This window comes from Pyxicephalus adspersus, chromosome 3 (assembly GCF_032062135.1).
Source record: "Pyxicephalus adspersus chromosome 3, UCB_Pads_2.0, whole genome shotgun sequence".
Taxonomy (NCBI): Eukaryota; Metazoa; Chordata; class Amphibia; order Anura; family Pyxicephalidae; genus Pyxicephalus; species Pyxicephalus adspersus.
The window spans coordinates 36,482,999-36,502,050 of NC_092860.1; the positions used below are offsets into that span (position 1 = coordinate 36,482,999).

General features: G+C 35.8%; 1 protein-coding gene across 4 annotated transcripts in view; it reads left to right on the top strand.

The window, feature by feature from the left end:
• The window catches only part of KDM4C (lysine demethylase 4C), a 144,162-nt gene that overhangs the window by 81,407 nt on the left and 43,703 nt on the right, over positions 1-19,052 (top strand). For 3 of the 4 annotated variants that reach the window (XM_072404235.1, XM_072404237.1, XM_072404236.1), the window contains exons 11-15: positions 1,433-1,797; positions 3,117-3,240; positions 13,672-13,847; positions 14,549-14,762; positions 15,795-15,871. In XM_072404235.1, coding sequence (XP_072260336.1) covers positions 1,433-1,797; positions 3,117-3,240; positions 13,672-13,847; positions 14,549-14,762; positions 15,795-15,871 — 956 coding nt within the window. Of the gene's footprint in view, positions 1-1,432; positions 1,798-3,116; positions 3,241-6,171; positions 6,340-13,671; positions 13,848-14,548; positions 14,763-15,794; positions 15,872-19,052 lie in introns of those variants that run through there. The other variant, XR_011919771.1, reaches the window with a different exon arrangement.

The window sequence follows — 19,052 nt, forward strand, 5'->3', positions numbered from 1 at the left end:
TCACATATTCCGCAATACGCTGCTTTTTTTCGGGAATAATTCTAGACAATACCATTTTTAGAGTACTGCTGGGGCACAAAAAATAGATAGGATTGGTAACTGGCGGTAAGTGCTGGGCTTTTTCAGGCCTAGCAGTTTTTCAAGCTGCAGTGGTTCCTGTTCATAGGAAAGTGAGGGGTAAATACAGCACATGCAACCTTACTGCCAATATGAATTCAGCCTAACTTCAAATGTGGCCTCTAGCACTATATCTGCATAACACAAAACTTTTGTGAAAAGAATTCTCACTTGATCTGTCCACAAGCTTAACCCAGCGAGTCCCACGCTTGCTCAGCTTCTCTCTTCTTTCCGATGCTCACCGTTCTATCCAGTGCTGATCTCATTGGAAATTGGGATACAAAGAAGAGAAACAGACAGGGTAACATAGCATATCATAGTTATAGATTTGTGACAGGTCGGTATTAGGTTAGGGGCCCCATCCCAATGCTTCTATGTAAGTGGCCCCGGGGGTCCCCAATTTACATTTTCAATTAAGGACTCCTAGGTGCACTTGAGTTTGAAACAGGAACCCCAATATTGTATTTTCACAAGTTTTTACAATTCTGATCCCCATATCTTTAAGTTTTCACAAGTTGTGGTGCTGATTGTAGTTACTACTAACTATGAGTGTTCCCTGTGCATCCTGAAAATTTCAATTCATTATGACATACAGTTTTGGAGATATGGATGTTTATACACAGGGAGCTGTAATACAGAATTTACATGCAGAATTTACACACAGACTGCTCTACTGACATCATTACACATGCCCACTGGGCGGATACATTGTTACACAATGTTTTTTTTCTTCTTTTCTCAATAGAAGACTCAGCACAGCTTTGAGATGGAGGAGGAACAGCCTGTGTCCCGATCTCATCCTAACTGTGCTGTGCTCTTCTCCTGCCTGGCTCTTAGCAGAAATCCGCTCTTATCAGCGGAGAACGGAGCAAGCAGCCTCTCCGTTGTCAGTTCGGAGCTGCTGCTAAGTGCCAGGCAGAAGAGTCACAACAGGTGGGTGGCCGGCCCCCAAAAACAGGCTGGGGAGAACTATGCTTAGTAAAGTAGCATTAGGTGCTGTCCAATATGTTGGTTCTGGGAATCTGGGAATAGTATATTTTATATAAAATTGGTAACAATTACATTTATACCAGGTAACAGGAGAATACATTTTCAGCATAAGTCTGGTTGTTCTAACTTTTGTGAGAAGATATTTATGAAAGCTGTGCTCACATTTTTTTCAATAATAAAAGTTGTATGTATATGTGTATATTCTGTATTCTGTAACTCCCAAATTACTAATGTTGAAGTATAAACAAATAAGCTGCTGTAAATAGTGTATCTACTGTGGCACTATGCACCTTTGATTTATGTTAAGAATCTCTCTGGTTTGTAGGTTCACTTCCTGACATTCCTTTGGAACAAGATATGAAGCCAGAAGACAAAAGCAATTATGACCTCAGTTTGGCTGCTTCTGGTCTTACAGAACTATGCAGTTATTTTGCCCCAGCTGCTGAAGTAAAAATAGAAGATGGTCCAAATACAGAAGAGGAAATGGACAGAAAACCACCTATTCAAGAAATCCAACCATGTGATACGTTTGTAGCTGAGAACATAGACAAGGAGGAGACGAGCAGCATTACTAGTGATGAAGAGGATGAGGCTAGTGACCTTGAGATAGCTGAATGTGGCCTTGAACCAGGAGAAATTCCTTCCATGTTAAATGATGGGAAACAGGGCTCTGAAAAGCCCAATCTTTGTGTAAGAACCAATCATTTCTTTGTATTTTTTCTCGTTCTTTTTGAGCAGCCTTTAGCTGATCTTAAGCAGTATAAACGCTAGTCTCATTAATTTTTCAGCAATGGTATTATACATGCTCATTTACTGAAACGGACAGAGCATTAATCACTTTAAACCAAGATGGATTTGATTGTACAGCCCTGACAGCCAGTCTGCTGTACTTGTAAAATTAACAGCTATCAGCATAAATCATAGGGCCACAGTGAGCATCATGTATGACAGGTTACCCATCATATGCATAGTACTGCCATGATAAAGTAGACAGAAACACTCCAGAATGTACAGCTTGTTTTCACTCTGAATTTACATCTATACTGCAGACACATGATTCTTTGAAACAAAAACAAAGAAACTGGCACATAGGAAACCATAGCATTTGTTTGGGTGTTCTGTATTAACATGCAATTTAGACATTTTTAAACATTCCTTTGTTTATCTATTTTTTAGGTCTTTAAATTATCTATGGTGTGTAGTTTTGTGTTAGGTTGATGAAATTTGCAAACCAAAAATCATTTTTCTATCTCAGAAAAGTTTGGCAATGTGTTTCTAACTTTCACTCCTACAGAGAGAATACAACCTGTATATTTTATCTTACAAATGTAGTATTGTGTAGGGTTTTCCCCCTAAATAGAAAACAATTGTAAAGGTTAATCATGTTTTTTTCCCTCAAGTATAAGCACTCTAATTTGTCTGATGCTTTTTGTATTATGTACACCAGTTTTAATGTACCGTATGAGCCACGCTGTAGGTGCTGGACAAGTAAGCAGTCGTTTGCTAGTAAAGATAATAGCAAATTACATCTTCACTGCAAACATCCTATTCACATTTGAAAAGTATATTGTCTTCCATATTTTTCTCCTTTATAGAGTTTAAACTTCTCTAACCCTAAAGTAGTCTTTTTTGTATTACCATGTTTGTGTAATGTTACTTACTGTTGTCTGTTACTTATTTTACTTAGGCATCCGTGTTATCATTTAGATGCAGTTGACATTTAGCTTCTTGAGGGAAGTATCTCCCTAGATATAAACATTAGCATAAGGACTTGAACATTTCCTCACTAGCTGAATTATTTGTCTGTGTACAGCTTGGTAGCAATAAAAGCGGAGATATGGTACTACAGGGTCCCATCTTGTATATTTTTAGATTTTACCATCATTACTTGTAAAGGAGAATAAATGTTACATAGAACTTGGTTTTCTTAATCCTGGAGAGGTTTTATTTCTTAAGTACAACACTGTTTTCTGTATTTTAGTCTGACAGGCTGGCTTTGTCTGTTTTAGAGCACAACTTGGGCTGAAAATAATGAGAAAAGGCCACAAAGAACAAAGAGCTGGAGACTTCCCCTGGGTAAACCACCTTCTAGATCTCCTATGACAGTAGTCAAGCATCAAGCAAGTGATGAAGGTATGCTATTCATTGTTTTTCATGTACAAAGTATGTTGAAAACATAAATATTTTTTGTTTTATTTAGTTTTTCTCACTTGCTGCATATAATGCAGGAGAAACGGGGTAAAGTTGAGTTTGCTGAGATGAGACAATGTCAGTTTACCTATTAGGGAGAACAGAACAGTGACTGCTAATAGCCTACCCTCCTTATTGTCAAATCTGTTTCACTGACTGATGTGCAACTGGCACATATTTTACTATTTCAGCCACTGTACCTGAAATACCCTTCTGACCCTTTTTACATTTCTGCACTGGGCCTGATTTTTTGGAAATAACGTTGTTGCAACTTAAGATAACTTTAGTTATTAGTTTAATATTTAAGTAATACATTAGTTATTATTTAGGTAATACATGCATTCTTGACAAACTAAGCCTATTTTGGTAATATTGTTTTGCGGAAATATTTTATTCATAAAATCAAATGTTGACACAAAGCAAGGCAAACTTGTTTGCAACTGGAAAAGGAGAGGAAAGGCTTTAATTAAGACTAACTAGTAATCTTTAAGGGTTAATAAGGGGTTAAGTAGAAATACATTTTATTAAAAAAAAAATAACTGATAAGGTTTCATGCAAAATGATTATTGTTGCCTCTATTATGATCACTCTACACACATTTGTAGAATATATTCTTCTAGTAAAAGAGAGGCACTAGGGAAAGGATAAAAAGGCATGTAATTTTATTATCCATAGCTCAAGCTTCAGTTCTGTTTATCACCAAATTTGTAATTAATTTGCTCTGTGTGGATCTTGGTCTGCTCATCCGTCACATATCTAATACCTGCATTTTAGGATTTTATTTATGTGTGGAAGGCCAAAATGTATAATCTCAGCCCAGTAGTTCTGCCTCACATAGCTCAGTGTGCTCTTAAGAATCACTTGCAGAAAGGAGGAGCTGCCTGTGATCCATATCAGTGTAATCTTTTCATGCCTTGAGGGGTTGCAAGGAAAGTGGGTTTCCTTCTGATTGGAATACACAATTAAATGGCTTGAATAATATCATAGCTTTTCTGTCAGAATTAAAATTTAAATATGGAGGCGGCTGGAGCAAAATGAGTAGTTTACGGTGGTCTAAAATACAGTAACGTTTTTCTCAATGCTCTTAAATTCCTCTGCATTCACAAATCAACATGATACACTTCTGATTAAAGTGGAAAGATACTAGGGGGGAAAAGAATCGTGAGGAAAGAAAAATAATTATGATAAAATGTGACGTGATTCTGTATAAAGAGAACAGTCTTTACAGTATTTCTAGAACATTTCAGCTTATTAAATCAGACAACAGTATTATGTGTGCTGTATCCTATAGAAACCAATAGGCATCCTTAATTTATTGTTTTGATCTGATTGTTGTATAGTAATGAAAGGGGAAAATAGAATGCTGCCATAAATTTATACACTATGGACCTGCGTTCTTAAAGCTCTCCAAGACTAGAGGATACAATTTCATTAGTGAAACTGGGTGATCAAGCAAACCTGAAATGGATTTCTTCAAGGTCTTTTGCTATTTGTTAGCAAATGTTTTCATCCTTGACCAGATTCATTCCAGGTTTGCTGAATCGCCCAGCTTCACTGATGAAAACGTATCCTCTCCAGCCATGGAGAGCTTTAATAAATCAGGCCCTATGTGTATCTATCATCATAACATATTATCATACCCAATTGGCCCAACCTTGTTAAGGTATTTTTTTTTTTTTTTTTCCGATCATGTTGCTATTTTTTTTTCCTTTGTTACTGTCCATTTGAAATCACAATTTTTTAATCCCTTTATAGTCCTCTACCGCTGCAAACTATGATTTGTGATGGAAGGCAATTTTAAGCAATTATCAAATACCCATAACTCCAGTACTTGGTTCTGACAAAACTAAGTAACCATCACACCCCTCGCCACAACCACCTGCACAGAAACCTGTTGTACAGTGTTAGAGAGGTCAGTCATCTTTTACTAGAACTAATTTCTGAGAGCAGCGTACTGCTGATAGGGACAGCTGTGTCCTCTCTCCAATAACCCTCAAATTACCATTCCTACCTGTCCGATCAATGCCTAGCTGTTAAGTACCCTTTTTGACTGCACAGGCACCCTGCTCAACCACCTTAATTGTATATTGGAAGAATATGGCTGTGAGTTTTTATTTTTTTTAAGCAGTATCTCTTTACCTTTAATTGGCTTTTAAAACTAACACATAATGATCATTCAGTCCTTTGCTTTTCCACTTCAGCACAATATAAATACATTTCAAAACCAAATTCCCATAAACAAGATATGGTATAAATCACTTCACTTTGTGATTGTGTGATAATATGCCTAAAAGCCTTCCTTACATGTAACATAAAAACTCAAGATGCATTATGAAAGCCTGTGAAATAATTATAGTGATTTTATGTTGCAAAATTCCTGCTTCCTAAAGCAATAAAAAAGTCATCCTTGCAGTTAGCAGTGAATTGATTCAAGATATTTATTGACCCATTACTAAGACTTTTTTTGTGTGTTCTTTCACATAAAACAGTAAGAACCTTTTTTATCCACCTTTCCATTTTGTATTTTTTGGCCTTTCAGCACTTTACTTTCCCATCCAACATTTAAAGTCAGGGGACAGTTTGTCATCTACAAAAACTTTTCTCCGTTTTAGCTGCACTTTTCTGTTAAGCTGGCTAGATACTTGTATTGGTTTTAAGCAAGGATAAACACAAAATGTAATGCTTATGTCATGCACATTGTACCATTAGTTTAAGAATAATTCAGTACAGCAATGGCTATCATTACCAAGGCCCCCTAAAATTCTGTTCTTCTTCTAAATTTAGAATGCTTGCCTTTTACCCCTTTACTATAGAAATAGACATATTATCGTGTTTCTTTTGTTATTTGTATTTCTTTTATTTTTATTATCTAAGGCAGTGTTTCCAAACCAAGGTTCCATGGAACCCAAGGGTATTCCAGGTTCCTAGATGATGTTTGAGCCATAAGAAATCTTTTCTCTCAGGTCAGTTTAGCTGATGTCAGTGAACCATTTTGGAAATCTGTAAGAGTGGCATTCTTCCCACTGGCCAGCAGTGTAAGAGGTATTGTTGATACTGACCATTACTCTAATGTACTGTGATCAATGTATATAGTCATTATAGCAAGAGTTCCTCATGTTAAAGTTGTGAAAGGCTGGTTTTAGGTTTTGTCCTGTATAAAATGTGTAAACACTTCTGGATATGACTTGATTTTTAAATAAGCCATGTACATTAACAGTTCAAAATATCTCCTCATACCAAATGTATAAATACTTATCATTTATTCTTTGGTTTTCTTAATTGCTATCTGGAAACTTAGGAAATGGAAATAATACCTAAAGTAAAGCTTTGTGTTTGTAGAGAAAATTTAGAAATGTTAATGTACCTAAGCAACACCCTAAAATTAAATCTGTTAATACTTTTTGGTTTGTGAAACTGCTTAAATACGCATAAGATTTTGTGATACCACTACTGTGCTGCTCACTGTTCTTGGAGGCTTGTTGGAGGCTTTGACGTGAGAAAGCAAAAGACCTTCCTTTAACAAGATGGCTGTCTAGAAACATTGGTACAGTACAGAATAAAGGCTTTGTAAGTCAGGAATATCAGCTGGGAGAACTCAGGCAATAATGATAATTAGCTCCTAACTCATTACCTTTTGAACATTTTTTGTCAGAATTTAATTGTACTTTAAGAGAAATGTAATCGGCAGGCTATACATTGCAGTTCATTAAATAGGATTGCCGCACCTAGGACAAACCACAGTTATGTAATGGAGACAAAAGAGATTTTTAAAGGGTAAAATGCTGGGTCCTCTCTCTCAGGCTCCTCTGTGTCAATGTCTGTATCTGTCATTTGCAACCACTTTTTAATGTACAGCGTTGCGTAATATGTTGACGCTATATAAATACTGTTTATTACCAAGTTACATTCTAACAAAATATTTAACTGTCCACCGGCACCTACAGGACCAAAATCTTGATAGTTTTTTTTAGCATCCTAAAGATCAAAATTAAATATTACAATAAATAATTTTGTGCCATTTATAGCAACTTTATTGTAATCAATGATTAACTTTTATATTTGGAATGTATATTTTTATTGTGCCCTGGGTACAGAGGATCTAACCCTTCACACACAAAAAAATAAATAAAAATAGTTTTGGATCTGCTGTTCATTTTGAAACTTCATATGTAACAATGTTAATAATAATGCTGTTCAACGTGCAATAAATCACACAATTTAATTGTTGTAGTGTGAACAAGCCCTCACTCCTAATTGGACAGGTCAAAATGTGCATTGGAGTTACTTTGTCCTGGTAAAGAACCATGTATATGTGCACATGTGGCTTAGTATGTATTTTCTGAACAAAAAGCTGACACACTCTTATGTCTTAGGCTACATACACACGTTGGATGATTCTTGTCCGATTATCGCTTTAGGGCTGGTATCCATCCTGGCGTATCCATAAATGAGGGATGATCATAATGAAAACAAAGGGGAGAGAGCGCAGCAGGGTGCCTCTCGGTCATCCTCTCCTCTCGGTCATCCTCTCCTCTCGGTCATCCTCTCCTCTCGGTCATCCTCTCCTCTCGGTCATCCTCTCCTCTCCTCTCGGTCATCCTCTCCTCTCGGTCATCCTCTCCTCTCGGTCATCCTCTCCTCTCGGTCATCCTCTCCTCTCGGTCATCCTCTCCTCTCGGTCATCCTCTCCTCTCCGTCATCCTCTCCTCTCCGTCATCCTCTCCTCTCCATAGAGCAGAACGACCCTGTATGTACAGCGCTCGTTCATGCATTTTTTCAGTCTTTTGTCATTGGACAGAATCATGAAAGAACATATATACGCAGCCTTAATAAAGCCTTACTGTCGGACTGTGATGTAGCTTAAAATAGAACACTATTTTGTTATAAAATTACTTACATTTAAGGTGTAAGTGTATTGTATGCTGTGGCATGTCCTGTATTCCTGGAGGTCGGAGTCTAATTACATTTTGTGACATATTTTAACCATGTCCCCCAACTTAAAAAATGTTTTTTTTTATTATTTACGCCTACTTGTTTTATTAAGTTAGAATTTAAGTTTTGTCACTTGATTACTTGCAAACTTAGGTATAATTTAAAATAAAAAACCTTAATACATGCAAGGATTATAAAAATATTTATATAGCTTCTCAGGTTCTACTTTTATATGAAGTTTTTTTGCAATAAAGAGGCCTCATTTTCCTTTATCTCTTTTCCTTGTGAGTTAGAGCAGCAAAGTTGCATGTGTTGACCTTTATCTTTTGCTTTTGTTGGAAATTGTAAGTGAATCTTGTAATGTGGCTCATAGTCTGCTTTCATCTTACTCATTGCTCTACCAGCTTTTATTGTTCTGTCATAGTCATTAATAGGATGCTCCATGCTTTTACCTTTGCTTTTCTTAACTACAAAGTATTGGTTGTCAGACGCGGCAGAGCTTTGCATTTTCTATGTATCAGTGAAAGCAGTCATACTCTTACGTGCTTGCTAATTCCTTTAAATTGATACTTGCAAGGTTTATATTTGAAGCTCATAGTAATTACGGTGTAATGACAAGATCAGAGAACAGAAGATTTAAAGGAAGACTACACTCTGCAGCCATTTATTGAAAATGAATGTGCCCTGAATTACATAGGCCCTTGGCTTCTGCCAGTGGTGACTATGTTTTATTTTACTCTTTCTATCTTGAGAACTGCTAATGCTGAAACATATTGGTTTTTCGAGCATATAGGATTCATTTTAGGAGTGTTTTATTATTATTATATAAAAATATTTGACGGGTGTCAATTACATACAAAACTATATATTTTATACGCTGTTTAAAGAAGTGTATGTAACACAAAAGATCTTCATAAACAGTGTAGGGTACACATATAGAAACAAAAAGTACTGGGACAAGGGTCCCTAGCCTAAAGATCATCACGAAGGAGTAAAAGTATTAGATCTTGTTGGATCACCATTTCTCCCTAAAACATAATAGGTTGTGACATCCCCCCTTTTCTTTAATGCACAAGGCAGGCACCTCTGCATCAGACCAATCTAGGCTGTGTACTGTACACTAACATGTTCAGAAGCAATGTATTTTTCACACACAGATTGCTTGGAGGCCGCGAGCACACGTGAAATACATTGCACACATACAGATTGCTGAAATGCAAGTGATAAAAGTGTAGGGTACACATAAAGGGTACACAGCTTTACTGACAGATTTTACCTCAGTAACATTTCCATGGTTCCTTTTTTTTTACTCACTTTGGTTAGTTTTGGTTATTTGGATATTTGGTACTTGTAGGCTATGTTTTAATAGTTGGGTGCTTTGAGATTATCTGTGGCTGGTACATTGCTCCTTTCATAGGTGCCTTGATGGAATGAAAGTATTTAACCAATAAAGCGCACACGGTGCAAAACTTATTGTAGTGTTGCATCAATTCAGGAATTGGGGTTTATGGTCGAATGCTGGTATTATTTATTGACAGTCAAGGTTCTTTTTTTACAAGTTGTATCTATTCTTTATACTGTGTCCATTCCTGTTAGAAGTGTCTCCTCCTTCCCTTTAGGCAGTAGGGAATCTCACCTGTAAGCTTTGTCATTTCCAGCCAGTGCAAAATACTTTGCAGGATTTGTCAGTCTTGCTGCTTGCTGTGCTACTAAGGCTACTTGTGCAGTACATAGTGTTATTCTTCTGGAGCACTGAGGAGTGTGTCCAATCCAATATTCTTTTCAGAGTAGTAAACCTTGTTTTCACAAAACCTTGCAAATCTTTAGAGACTCTAGATGTTCTTGTATCGAGGCCTCTAGTCTTCCACAATGAGCAGTTCCTGTGTTTACAGCCAGCTCCCTCACATGATGTCAAAGGCAACAGGACATTATTTTCCTTGGCCTTGATTGTCACATATATCTGTAAAGCTATCTTACAGCTAGACCCAGACACCTCTTTAGGTTCGTTCCACTTTGCAACCATCAGTGTGACCTTTCAACCCTGTGCCTTATTATCTGCGCCTTACGTGCCTTATTATCTGCGCCTTACGTGCCTTACGTCATAATGAACCAAAAACCCTAAGGAATGTTTCAATCTGTGCCATGAAGATTTACCGCAGTTCTGAACGTAAAAAGTGGTCAAACCTGGTACTAGCAAGGTGTAACCAGTAATGTGATGAGAGAATGTTTAGAGTTACTATCTCTGGCTATAATTATTGCTGTGAAATGAATGTCAGTGGAACAATCGAATGAACTTAAGAGAAGAAACAGAACCAATTTATGTAGTTTGGGCTATTGAGACCTATAACAAGTCTTAATGTTTAGTTCATTATTTTTCTCTTCTCTTTTAATTGAAACCAAATCCAAGAAGTCAAACTTGTTTTGTAATCAAAAGTAGATCCTAATGTCATGTTATATTTTAAAATGTCAGCTTGAATCTGAATAGCAGTATTACTGGTTTACATGTATGTGGTTTTTGTTCCTTGTGTTTACAGTGTTTACATTTTCTTTAACTTTGGTTCAATGCTGTGTTTTGAACTTGTGTTCAAGTTTTTGTACCTCTCGTTTACTGAACTCAGTGACTTAGTTCTGCTTACATTTCAGTAAATCCATAACCTTTTGTATGGCATTTCCTACCGTTTATAATATTTTCTAACATTCCTAATGTTTGCCAAATTTTTTTCCTACCACATTTTCCTATATTTAAAATAGGATGAATTTTTTCTATACATTTTATGTTTATTTCACAGTTACACTTGTGTGGAAAGATTTTAAGCAAAACAAATTTTACCTATTATGCTTGGACTACAACCTCTGGAAAAAATTATGGAATTACTCTTTGAGGATGTTCATTCAACTGTTTTAATTGTTGGGTAAAAAATAAAAACAGCACAGATATAACACCAAACTACTATAGAATGGCCGAACATGCAGGCATTGTAAGGCATTGCTGTTTTTGCAACAAAGCATAACTGATGAATGAACATCCTGCAAGAGTATTGACTGCAAAATTCTTACCAGGGGTTGTATCCTCTGTGACCTGTACTGTGGATTGACTTGCATAGTAGGAAATTGGTTTCTGCACACTGTACTAACTGATGAATGACCACGATTGACATTCTGAATTTTCAGTCTGGAGAAGGTTTTTCTTATTTGAATGGTCAGCATACATTACAAACAATTTGTAGTAGAAGCCCCATATATTAGATGATTCTTTGTAACATAAAATATGCAGACTACAGTTTCTTAGAATATTCCTCCAAAGAGTATAGGAGGTCAGTGTTAAGTCTGACACAAAGAATTACAGAAACTACATCTATGGCACTGGGCACCAAAAGTGTTGGCCCAGTAAATAATTACTTTTCTCTTTGTAAGGGGGATTTTGAGTTTGCAGTGCTTTATTGAGCAAATAATCATCCAAACCCACAAATCGCAAGCCGGTGGGAAGGGGATAGGCCCTTTGTCAAGTTTTTTTTAAATATTACCCTCACTTTGGGCGATTTCCTCTAGGTTGAATCCCCGGGACAGAAAGTAATAGGAACTCTTCCCAGTGGTTCAAAGGCAGCAAAAAATAACCTGGCAGGCAATTTAAACCTTCCTTTCTTATCAAAACTAAAAGGTTTTTTTCTAAGACATACACATTTAGGCATTAATCCTGTAATAGTTTTTTTTTTTTTTTTTTTTTTTTACTTTCTGATTTGCTCTGATATAAAGACCTGCATAATTTTTTTTTATGGGAAAATTTGTGGTGAAATGGTAGGGTTAAGTGATTTTTCCTGCATTTTAATTGCGAAGTTAGTTTGCTTAGTTCCTAAATTCAATATTCTGTGCTAAAATGCATTCCTGTTTCTCATACCAGACGATTGGGAGGTATGAATGTTAATATCAATGGGGTCCAATACTCCTCAGTCAGCTACCATGCAAACTGTGCTAAAAACCACCCAATTTTATTTTCTAGGGCTCTCTTCAGGCTTACCTTTGGTTTCAGAAAACACATGGCATGTGTCTTTATTACGCCCCCCCCCAAATAAATCATACTAATTAATTACAATAAATATGCATAAAAAAGGGTTTGCACTAATATATACTGGTATGAACTTAAGTGGAAAATGTAATTCTGTCTTAAAAAACATCCCACATGTGCTTACAACTATGTTCTCAACTGTTGTCCACAGGTAAAAAAAAGGAACTTATATTTCTATCCTTCTTAAACATGCTTTTTAAATGATTGGTTTATCTTTTTAGTTTTTTAAAATAGTTTTTTGTGATGGGCATTACTATCTCTACCCTTTCTATCTGTTCTTATTTTCTGGGTCATAAACTCCAAAGTGGTTTGAATGAAGTTTTGTGGAATAAGTCAGTTACAGTGGGTGATCATGCATACAGTCGGCGTAAAACACGAAAGATTTCTTGCTGGAAATGATAGTCTCAAAGCTGAATTTATTTCCACCTCAACTTTAAATTCTTTAATGTTCTTAAGGAAACGGTGGAATAGTGAACAACCAACAGTGTAACATATTTGGCTGGATTTGCTGCCTTATAAATTTGTATATCTAAGGTAACATATTTATTATAGATTTATTATATATACATTTATAGCATATTACAAAAATTTACTCACACAAGGGTAATGAAGGGTAAGATGGAGGGAAAAAAAACAAAACAATTTTTTTAGGTCAGTTAAAAGAACGGGTCCTCAACTCCAGCCATTAAGAGCCAATATCTGCACACTATTTTAGTATTTCTCTAACACACATTCGTAAATGAAAAAAGAGTGAGTAAAATACTCTTTCAATCCGAAAATCTGGTCTGTGTGTGGCCCTTATTGACTGAAGTATAGGGCCCCTGCCCTAGGCCCTAAGTAAAAGGGTGTTTTAGGGGGAAGATAATTTTCTTTGCAGTGGTAAAGTATCTGTTAAACATATAGACATGCATATTCATTGGATACAAGCCTGTTAGCTATTCAGATAAAGAACATTTACTTCTAGATGGCTTGCAAATTTGTCTGTCATCTTCATCTTTGGTCAGCCTACAGTAGACTTTAGTGTAGACAGTCACTGTTTATATATTTTTGAACAAAACTCCTGACAGAATATACAGCAACAGCATAATTTATAAAAAAAAGTACACATGTACTAATCTCTGTTTTGTACATTTTCAGTTCTGTAGGACCAGTTTCTGGAATGACAGGTGCATTGGAGACCAATATATTTACATATTATCCTTTCCACCTGTTGCCACCAGAGAACCACATCTAAATTGTGTGGCAAATAGGGGGAACAAGGTTTTAGAGGTGGCCTAAGTTTTTGTTGCAGTTTCTATTGTTATTCAACTACACTAAGCATTATGCCTAATTCATATTACCCTATTTTGCTTAATTTAATGTTGTTTTTTTGGTTTCAGAATTTTCGGAATGTGCTGGGGAAACAAATGAAGAAACTGATGTTTGGGCTAAACCTCTTGTTCATCTCTGGCAAACCAAGGTGCAAAATTTTGCTGCTGAAAGAGAATTTAATGAGTCAGTCTCCAAAATTAAGCCATACTGTGCTATCTGCACTCTCTTTTTGCCTTACTATAAGGTAAGTAGAACATTATTAATTTATGAGTTATTACATTAAGACTTGATTGAGCTTTGCCAAAATGCACCTTTAAGATTATAATGCCAAGTGTTATTGTCAGATGAGACTAAAATTTAACCATTTGATCTGAACACCAAATAATACATTTAGTGGAAAACTCATACAGCTCACTATTAAAAGAATACCATACCTTTAGGAAAGAAAAGGAATGGTAGCATCCTCTTGTGAGGATGATTCTGCAGCAGGGACTTGGGCAATGGCCAGGATAGAAGGAAAAATAAATGGGACAAAATATTGTCATATTTTTGAGGAAAACCTGCTGCCTTTTGCTACAAAGTTGTTAATAGGAAAAAGGTTTAATGCCGGATATAACAGTGACCTGCCAAAGCACAGGCCTGGACAGAACCTAGAGTTAAAACCCACTGAACATTCTGTTGGAGATTGCAGTTTCAACAGTTCTGTAAAGAAGGGGGGGTGGGGAGGGGAGAGGGACTAGGAGAGAGTTATCTTTTAGCCATCTCAGTAATTTTTGTTTGTTTTCAAAACTTTTACTAATATATCTTTTAACTGAATGTTAAAAGCTGAATTGAGTAAATGCTCAAATGAATTTTGTATGTGTGTCTTCATTTCATATGTTTGAGTCATTTTTACTATTTTTTATACCTAAATTATCAATAAGGTTTTATTTTCTTTTTTTTTAGTCTGAGACTTATAACGAAGACGTTCAGACTTATTGGGACTCCGTCTCAATTGAAATTCCTGCAAAGGAGCAAAGAACAAAGCCTTTGATTCCAGAAATGTGCTTCATAGATAGTGAAGAGAACACAGAATATTCACCAACAAATACGTTTATTGATGATGATGGCAAAAGTCATCTTATTACTTGCACTAAGTGTTGTGTTCAGGTTCATGCAAGTAAGTATATATTACTATATAATATACATAATATGACTGAATTTGTCAGTAGCTCAAAAAAAATCACCCGGTGCTGCTCTTCCATATTGTTTCATGCTGGTTCTGTAAGTTCCAAACCTTTTGTGACTTTTACTTTTGGGTAATCCCTTATCAACTAAGATTCATGGATCTTGAGTGATTAGATTAAATGTGTTGTCTTTTTTTTTTTTTTTTTTTTTTTTTTTTTTTTTTTTTTTTTTACAAAGGTACATTTTAATTTAGGGGTGTTTTCATTGCAATTGTTTGTCTCCTGTCCAAACTGATTACTGATGAATTGATACCAGCTTCCACACCCTGAAAAATGTCTGAAGTCTTGAAAATGTGGTACCAATTCTACAGCACATGACCACTGAAACATTTGGGAATGCCTAAGATATTAAACTGCACTTTAAATACAGACCCTGAGGTTTTTCTGTACCACATTAAAGCTTTTTTAATATTCTATAAGCCACAAAATTAGAAGGCATTTTTAGGGCTTTAAAATGGGGACAGCCTCAAGTTAGAAGAGATGTTACCTCCCAAACAAAGTGACATAACGTTTATAACAATATGGTGAATATATGGGTGGCACGGTGGCTCAGGAGTTAGCACACTGACCTTTGCAGCGCTGAACCATTGTGCTCATATCTAGTTCTGAACTAGTTAATGCAATAAACTAAATATTTTCTACTGTGTAAACATTTCTAAACAATGTAGTGTTGTAGTAGTTGGACAAAATATAATGTATGTTATAATTATACATATTGGGATGACACAAAATTTGTGCTCCCAATTTTGACCTAGTTCAACATGTCATTATTTTCTTCTAACATGCAGTCTTTAAGTGGAAGAGTCTAAATACTTGATATTTGTCTGAAATGTCAAGGACACTCTGTCTTGGTTATTTTCCCCTTAAGCCTGTCGTGTTCTTGCTCCATACACCGCTGAGTTTCTTGAAGATTCAGAGACCAAAAGGGGCAGAATTCATTAATTAACTGAGTTCTCTCATTACAGGTTGTTATGGTGTTCCTTCCCATGAAATTCATGATGGATGGATGTGTTCTCGATGCAGAATTGGAGTTTGGACAGCAGTAAGTTGCATCATTTATTTTTAGACTCCAAGCATGACAGAATAGCATGAAGGAAGCGATATTCAACAGCCAGGAACTGACTACAAGCCTGCTATTATTAAAAAGAGAATCTCCCCAGTAACCACCAAATGACTATGCAAATCAGAAAGATTTATCATATAATAATCTGCGGCAATGTGATGTGGATACTCTGTGAAAAACACAAATGTATGAACTGTATGAAGTGTATCTATTTAATGAAAGCATTTATACTTCATACTAAAATAGAAGTAATTTTTAGTCAGTATAGGTACTTGATTTGCCTTAAGTCTATATAAAATGCTGTGGATCCATTCTTACGTACATTTGTTGCAGTACAGAGTATTATGAAGAATAGACGGGTCTGATGGCTTAAGTTCTTGGAAGCGTGTTGTAAGCACTTACTTCATGGTTCCAGTAAACATTAATATTAAGGAAGATCCTTGATGCAAAATTACACTTGCATCTGTTTGCAGTCTAGAATTAGAACTGTGTTAGACACTAATGGCTACATAAACCTCTTTTTATTATGGGAACCCACAGAAAAAAAAACAAAAAACGTGTTATGTTCACAGTAAACTTTCGCTTAGCATATTTTATGAGGTGTGATAGGTACAAACACAACATCTGTACAGGATCTGTTACTATTTCTTTACCCCCCACCCCCTTTCCATTCAATGGCAAAGTGTATGAGTAAATGAAAAATGATTTTTATAAAGAATTGTGTCACGAGAAAAACATGGAAAATGCCTTTGTTGACCACCTCCAGAAAACTTGGGTTGCCTGTAGACTGTTTTGATCTTGCAAAAATACCTTTACCTTCCCACTGTTTGGGAAATAGCAGCCTGAGGTTGACATATGACTCGGCCCTTAACATCCTTGGGTATCAGTTTGTGTTTCCAGAGAATTCACATATGAATCAATAGATTGTAATAATTTTCTTCTAAGGCAAGCCTGGATAAAATCTTCTGTCATAGCCATTTTTTATGGTCTCCAACTTTTATTCCGTATATTGAAATTCATAAAGCTGAAATTGAGTGTTTTTATTGGACTATAAACTATGGCATTTTCATAAAATCTTTATGGCATTTTCATAAAATCTAAAATTTTGCCATGTCCGGTTATTTTGATCATCTTAAAAATGTTTTTCCACCTTTCTGGACTATAATGATGTAGAATGGTTTCAGCAACATCAATTGTAAATATTCTTACAAAATTACAATTCATACAAAAATGTGTTATAATTGTGTGCATTCATGTGTTATGAATGGCATTGTTACCTGAAAAATAGGAATAACAAGATAAGAAGGGGACCTGTTACGGTCGCATGATTCCCAAAGCGTTTTCCCTGTTATAGGCTTCTTCAGGGGTATAAATTTGCAGAGATTTTTTTGGTTGGAGTGTAGGTAGCGGGGTAAAAGAAGCAGTATTCAGGCTGCATGTAGTTTGATATGTCCAAGCCCAAAGCAAAAAGATTGTTTAAATGTTGTCCTAGTAGATTAGGTCCAGTTTTAATATTCATATATATGTTTTTGTTTCATATACCTAAATAGGGGTTTTGTGAGAACCTAGTCAAGTAGGTATAGATCTATTTATCCTAAAGAAAATGGGGAGGGAGGAGAGGATTAAAGATATCCTTTCTTATGCAGCCAAGAGGGCTGCTATTGTGCTAAGACTTGTAGTTAGTCCATACGACCAGAAAAAGGGTATGTAGTAATTCATGCAGCCAAAAGGTCTCCTACTTATCTTGTTTTCAATCTTTATATGTACTTTGTTTGACAATGGAAGGAGTCTTATGTCTAGAATAAAGTATCCAAACCCTGTGACAATAACAGGCATTTGGATATTGAACTTAAAATAAATATGTACCTTTGATGTATGTACTAATTGTAACTTGAAAAATACACACTTGATTTATTTTTGCACAAAAACCTCCTGAGCCTGAAACCTCTTTCTTTCCCCCTCTTCCCCTTATACCTATACTATGAGCTGTAAATGTATACAGCAGTTAGGTTGTTCACTGCATGGACTTTCAGAGTTTTTTTTTTTTTTATTGCTCCTAACATTTCGATATGTTTGCACTGTTAGATTGTCATTAAAAAAATGTTAATGAAGTTTGTGAGTTGTTTTCAGGCTGTTGGGCAAAGCTTGATTGCTCTGCGGTCTATAGTTTACTGTTATTCCCGCCTTTATTTTGCGTTTCATTTATTTCGCTAGTATATTCTCTAACCTTGAAGCAATTTACAATTGCCACATGGGCTGCAGAAGTAATTATTGTGGAACTATATTTTTGATGGTTTAATGTGTATACAACTAGGTCCATAAATATTTGGACAGAGACAACTTTTTTCTAATTTTGGTTCTGTACATTACCACAATAATTTTAAATGAAACAACTCAGATGCAGTTAAACTGCCAACTAACTCTTGGATGGGTGTTTTCTGTTTTTGCAGCTTAAGGTTTGCTTATTTCACCTGCATGGAAAGCTCCTTTGACCGCATGTTGTCTGTTCACAGCAAAATCTTCCACATACAAGCACACCCCCTCCCCAAATCAACTCCAGGCCTTTTATTTGCTTTATTGATTATGACATAATGAAGGAATTGCCCACACCAGCCCATGAAATAGCCTTTGAGTCATTTGTCCAATTACTTTTGAGCCCCTGAAAAGTGATTGTGTAAAAAAACGGCTTTAGTTCCTCACATTTTTATGCAATCTTTTTTGTTCAACCAACTGAATTAAATCTGAAAGTCCGCAGTTCAACTGCAGCAGAGTTGTTTCATTTAAAATTACCTGTAGTAATGTACAGAACCAAAATTAGAAAAAAAGTTGTCTCTGTCCAAATATTTATGGACCTAATTGTATAAATATTCTTCTTTTAAGCATCAACAACTTGTAGTTCACTTTTTATTTTTCATCCCTATATAATTGTGGCACCTTTTTTTGCAATCATTGGACTTGAAATATGGGTATGCTGGTATTCCTCATCCTTTAGGTAATTAGTTAAAGTTTGATCTTGGCTCTCTTATTTTTTTGAGAGCAGACTGTGCAGCAGCTGTACAGCACAATGGGTATCCGGCATACGCCTGAAATATGGTAGCAGATGATCATATGTTTTATATCAGAGCATTCACTTCAGGATCTGCTCAAGGTCAGGCGATCA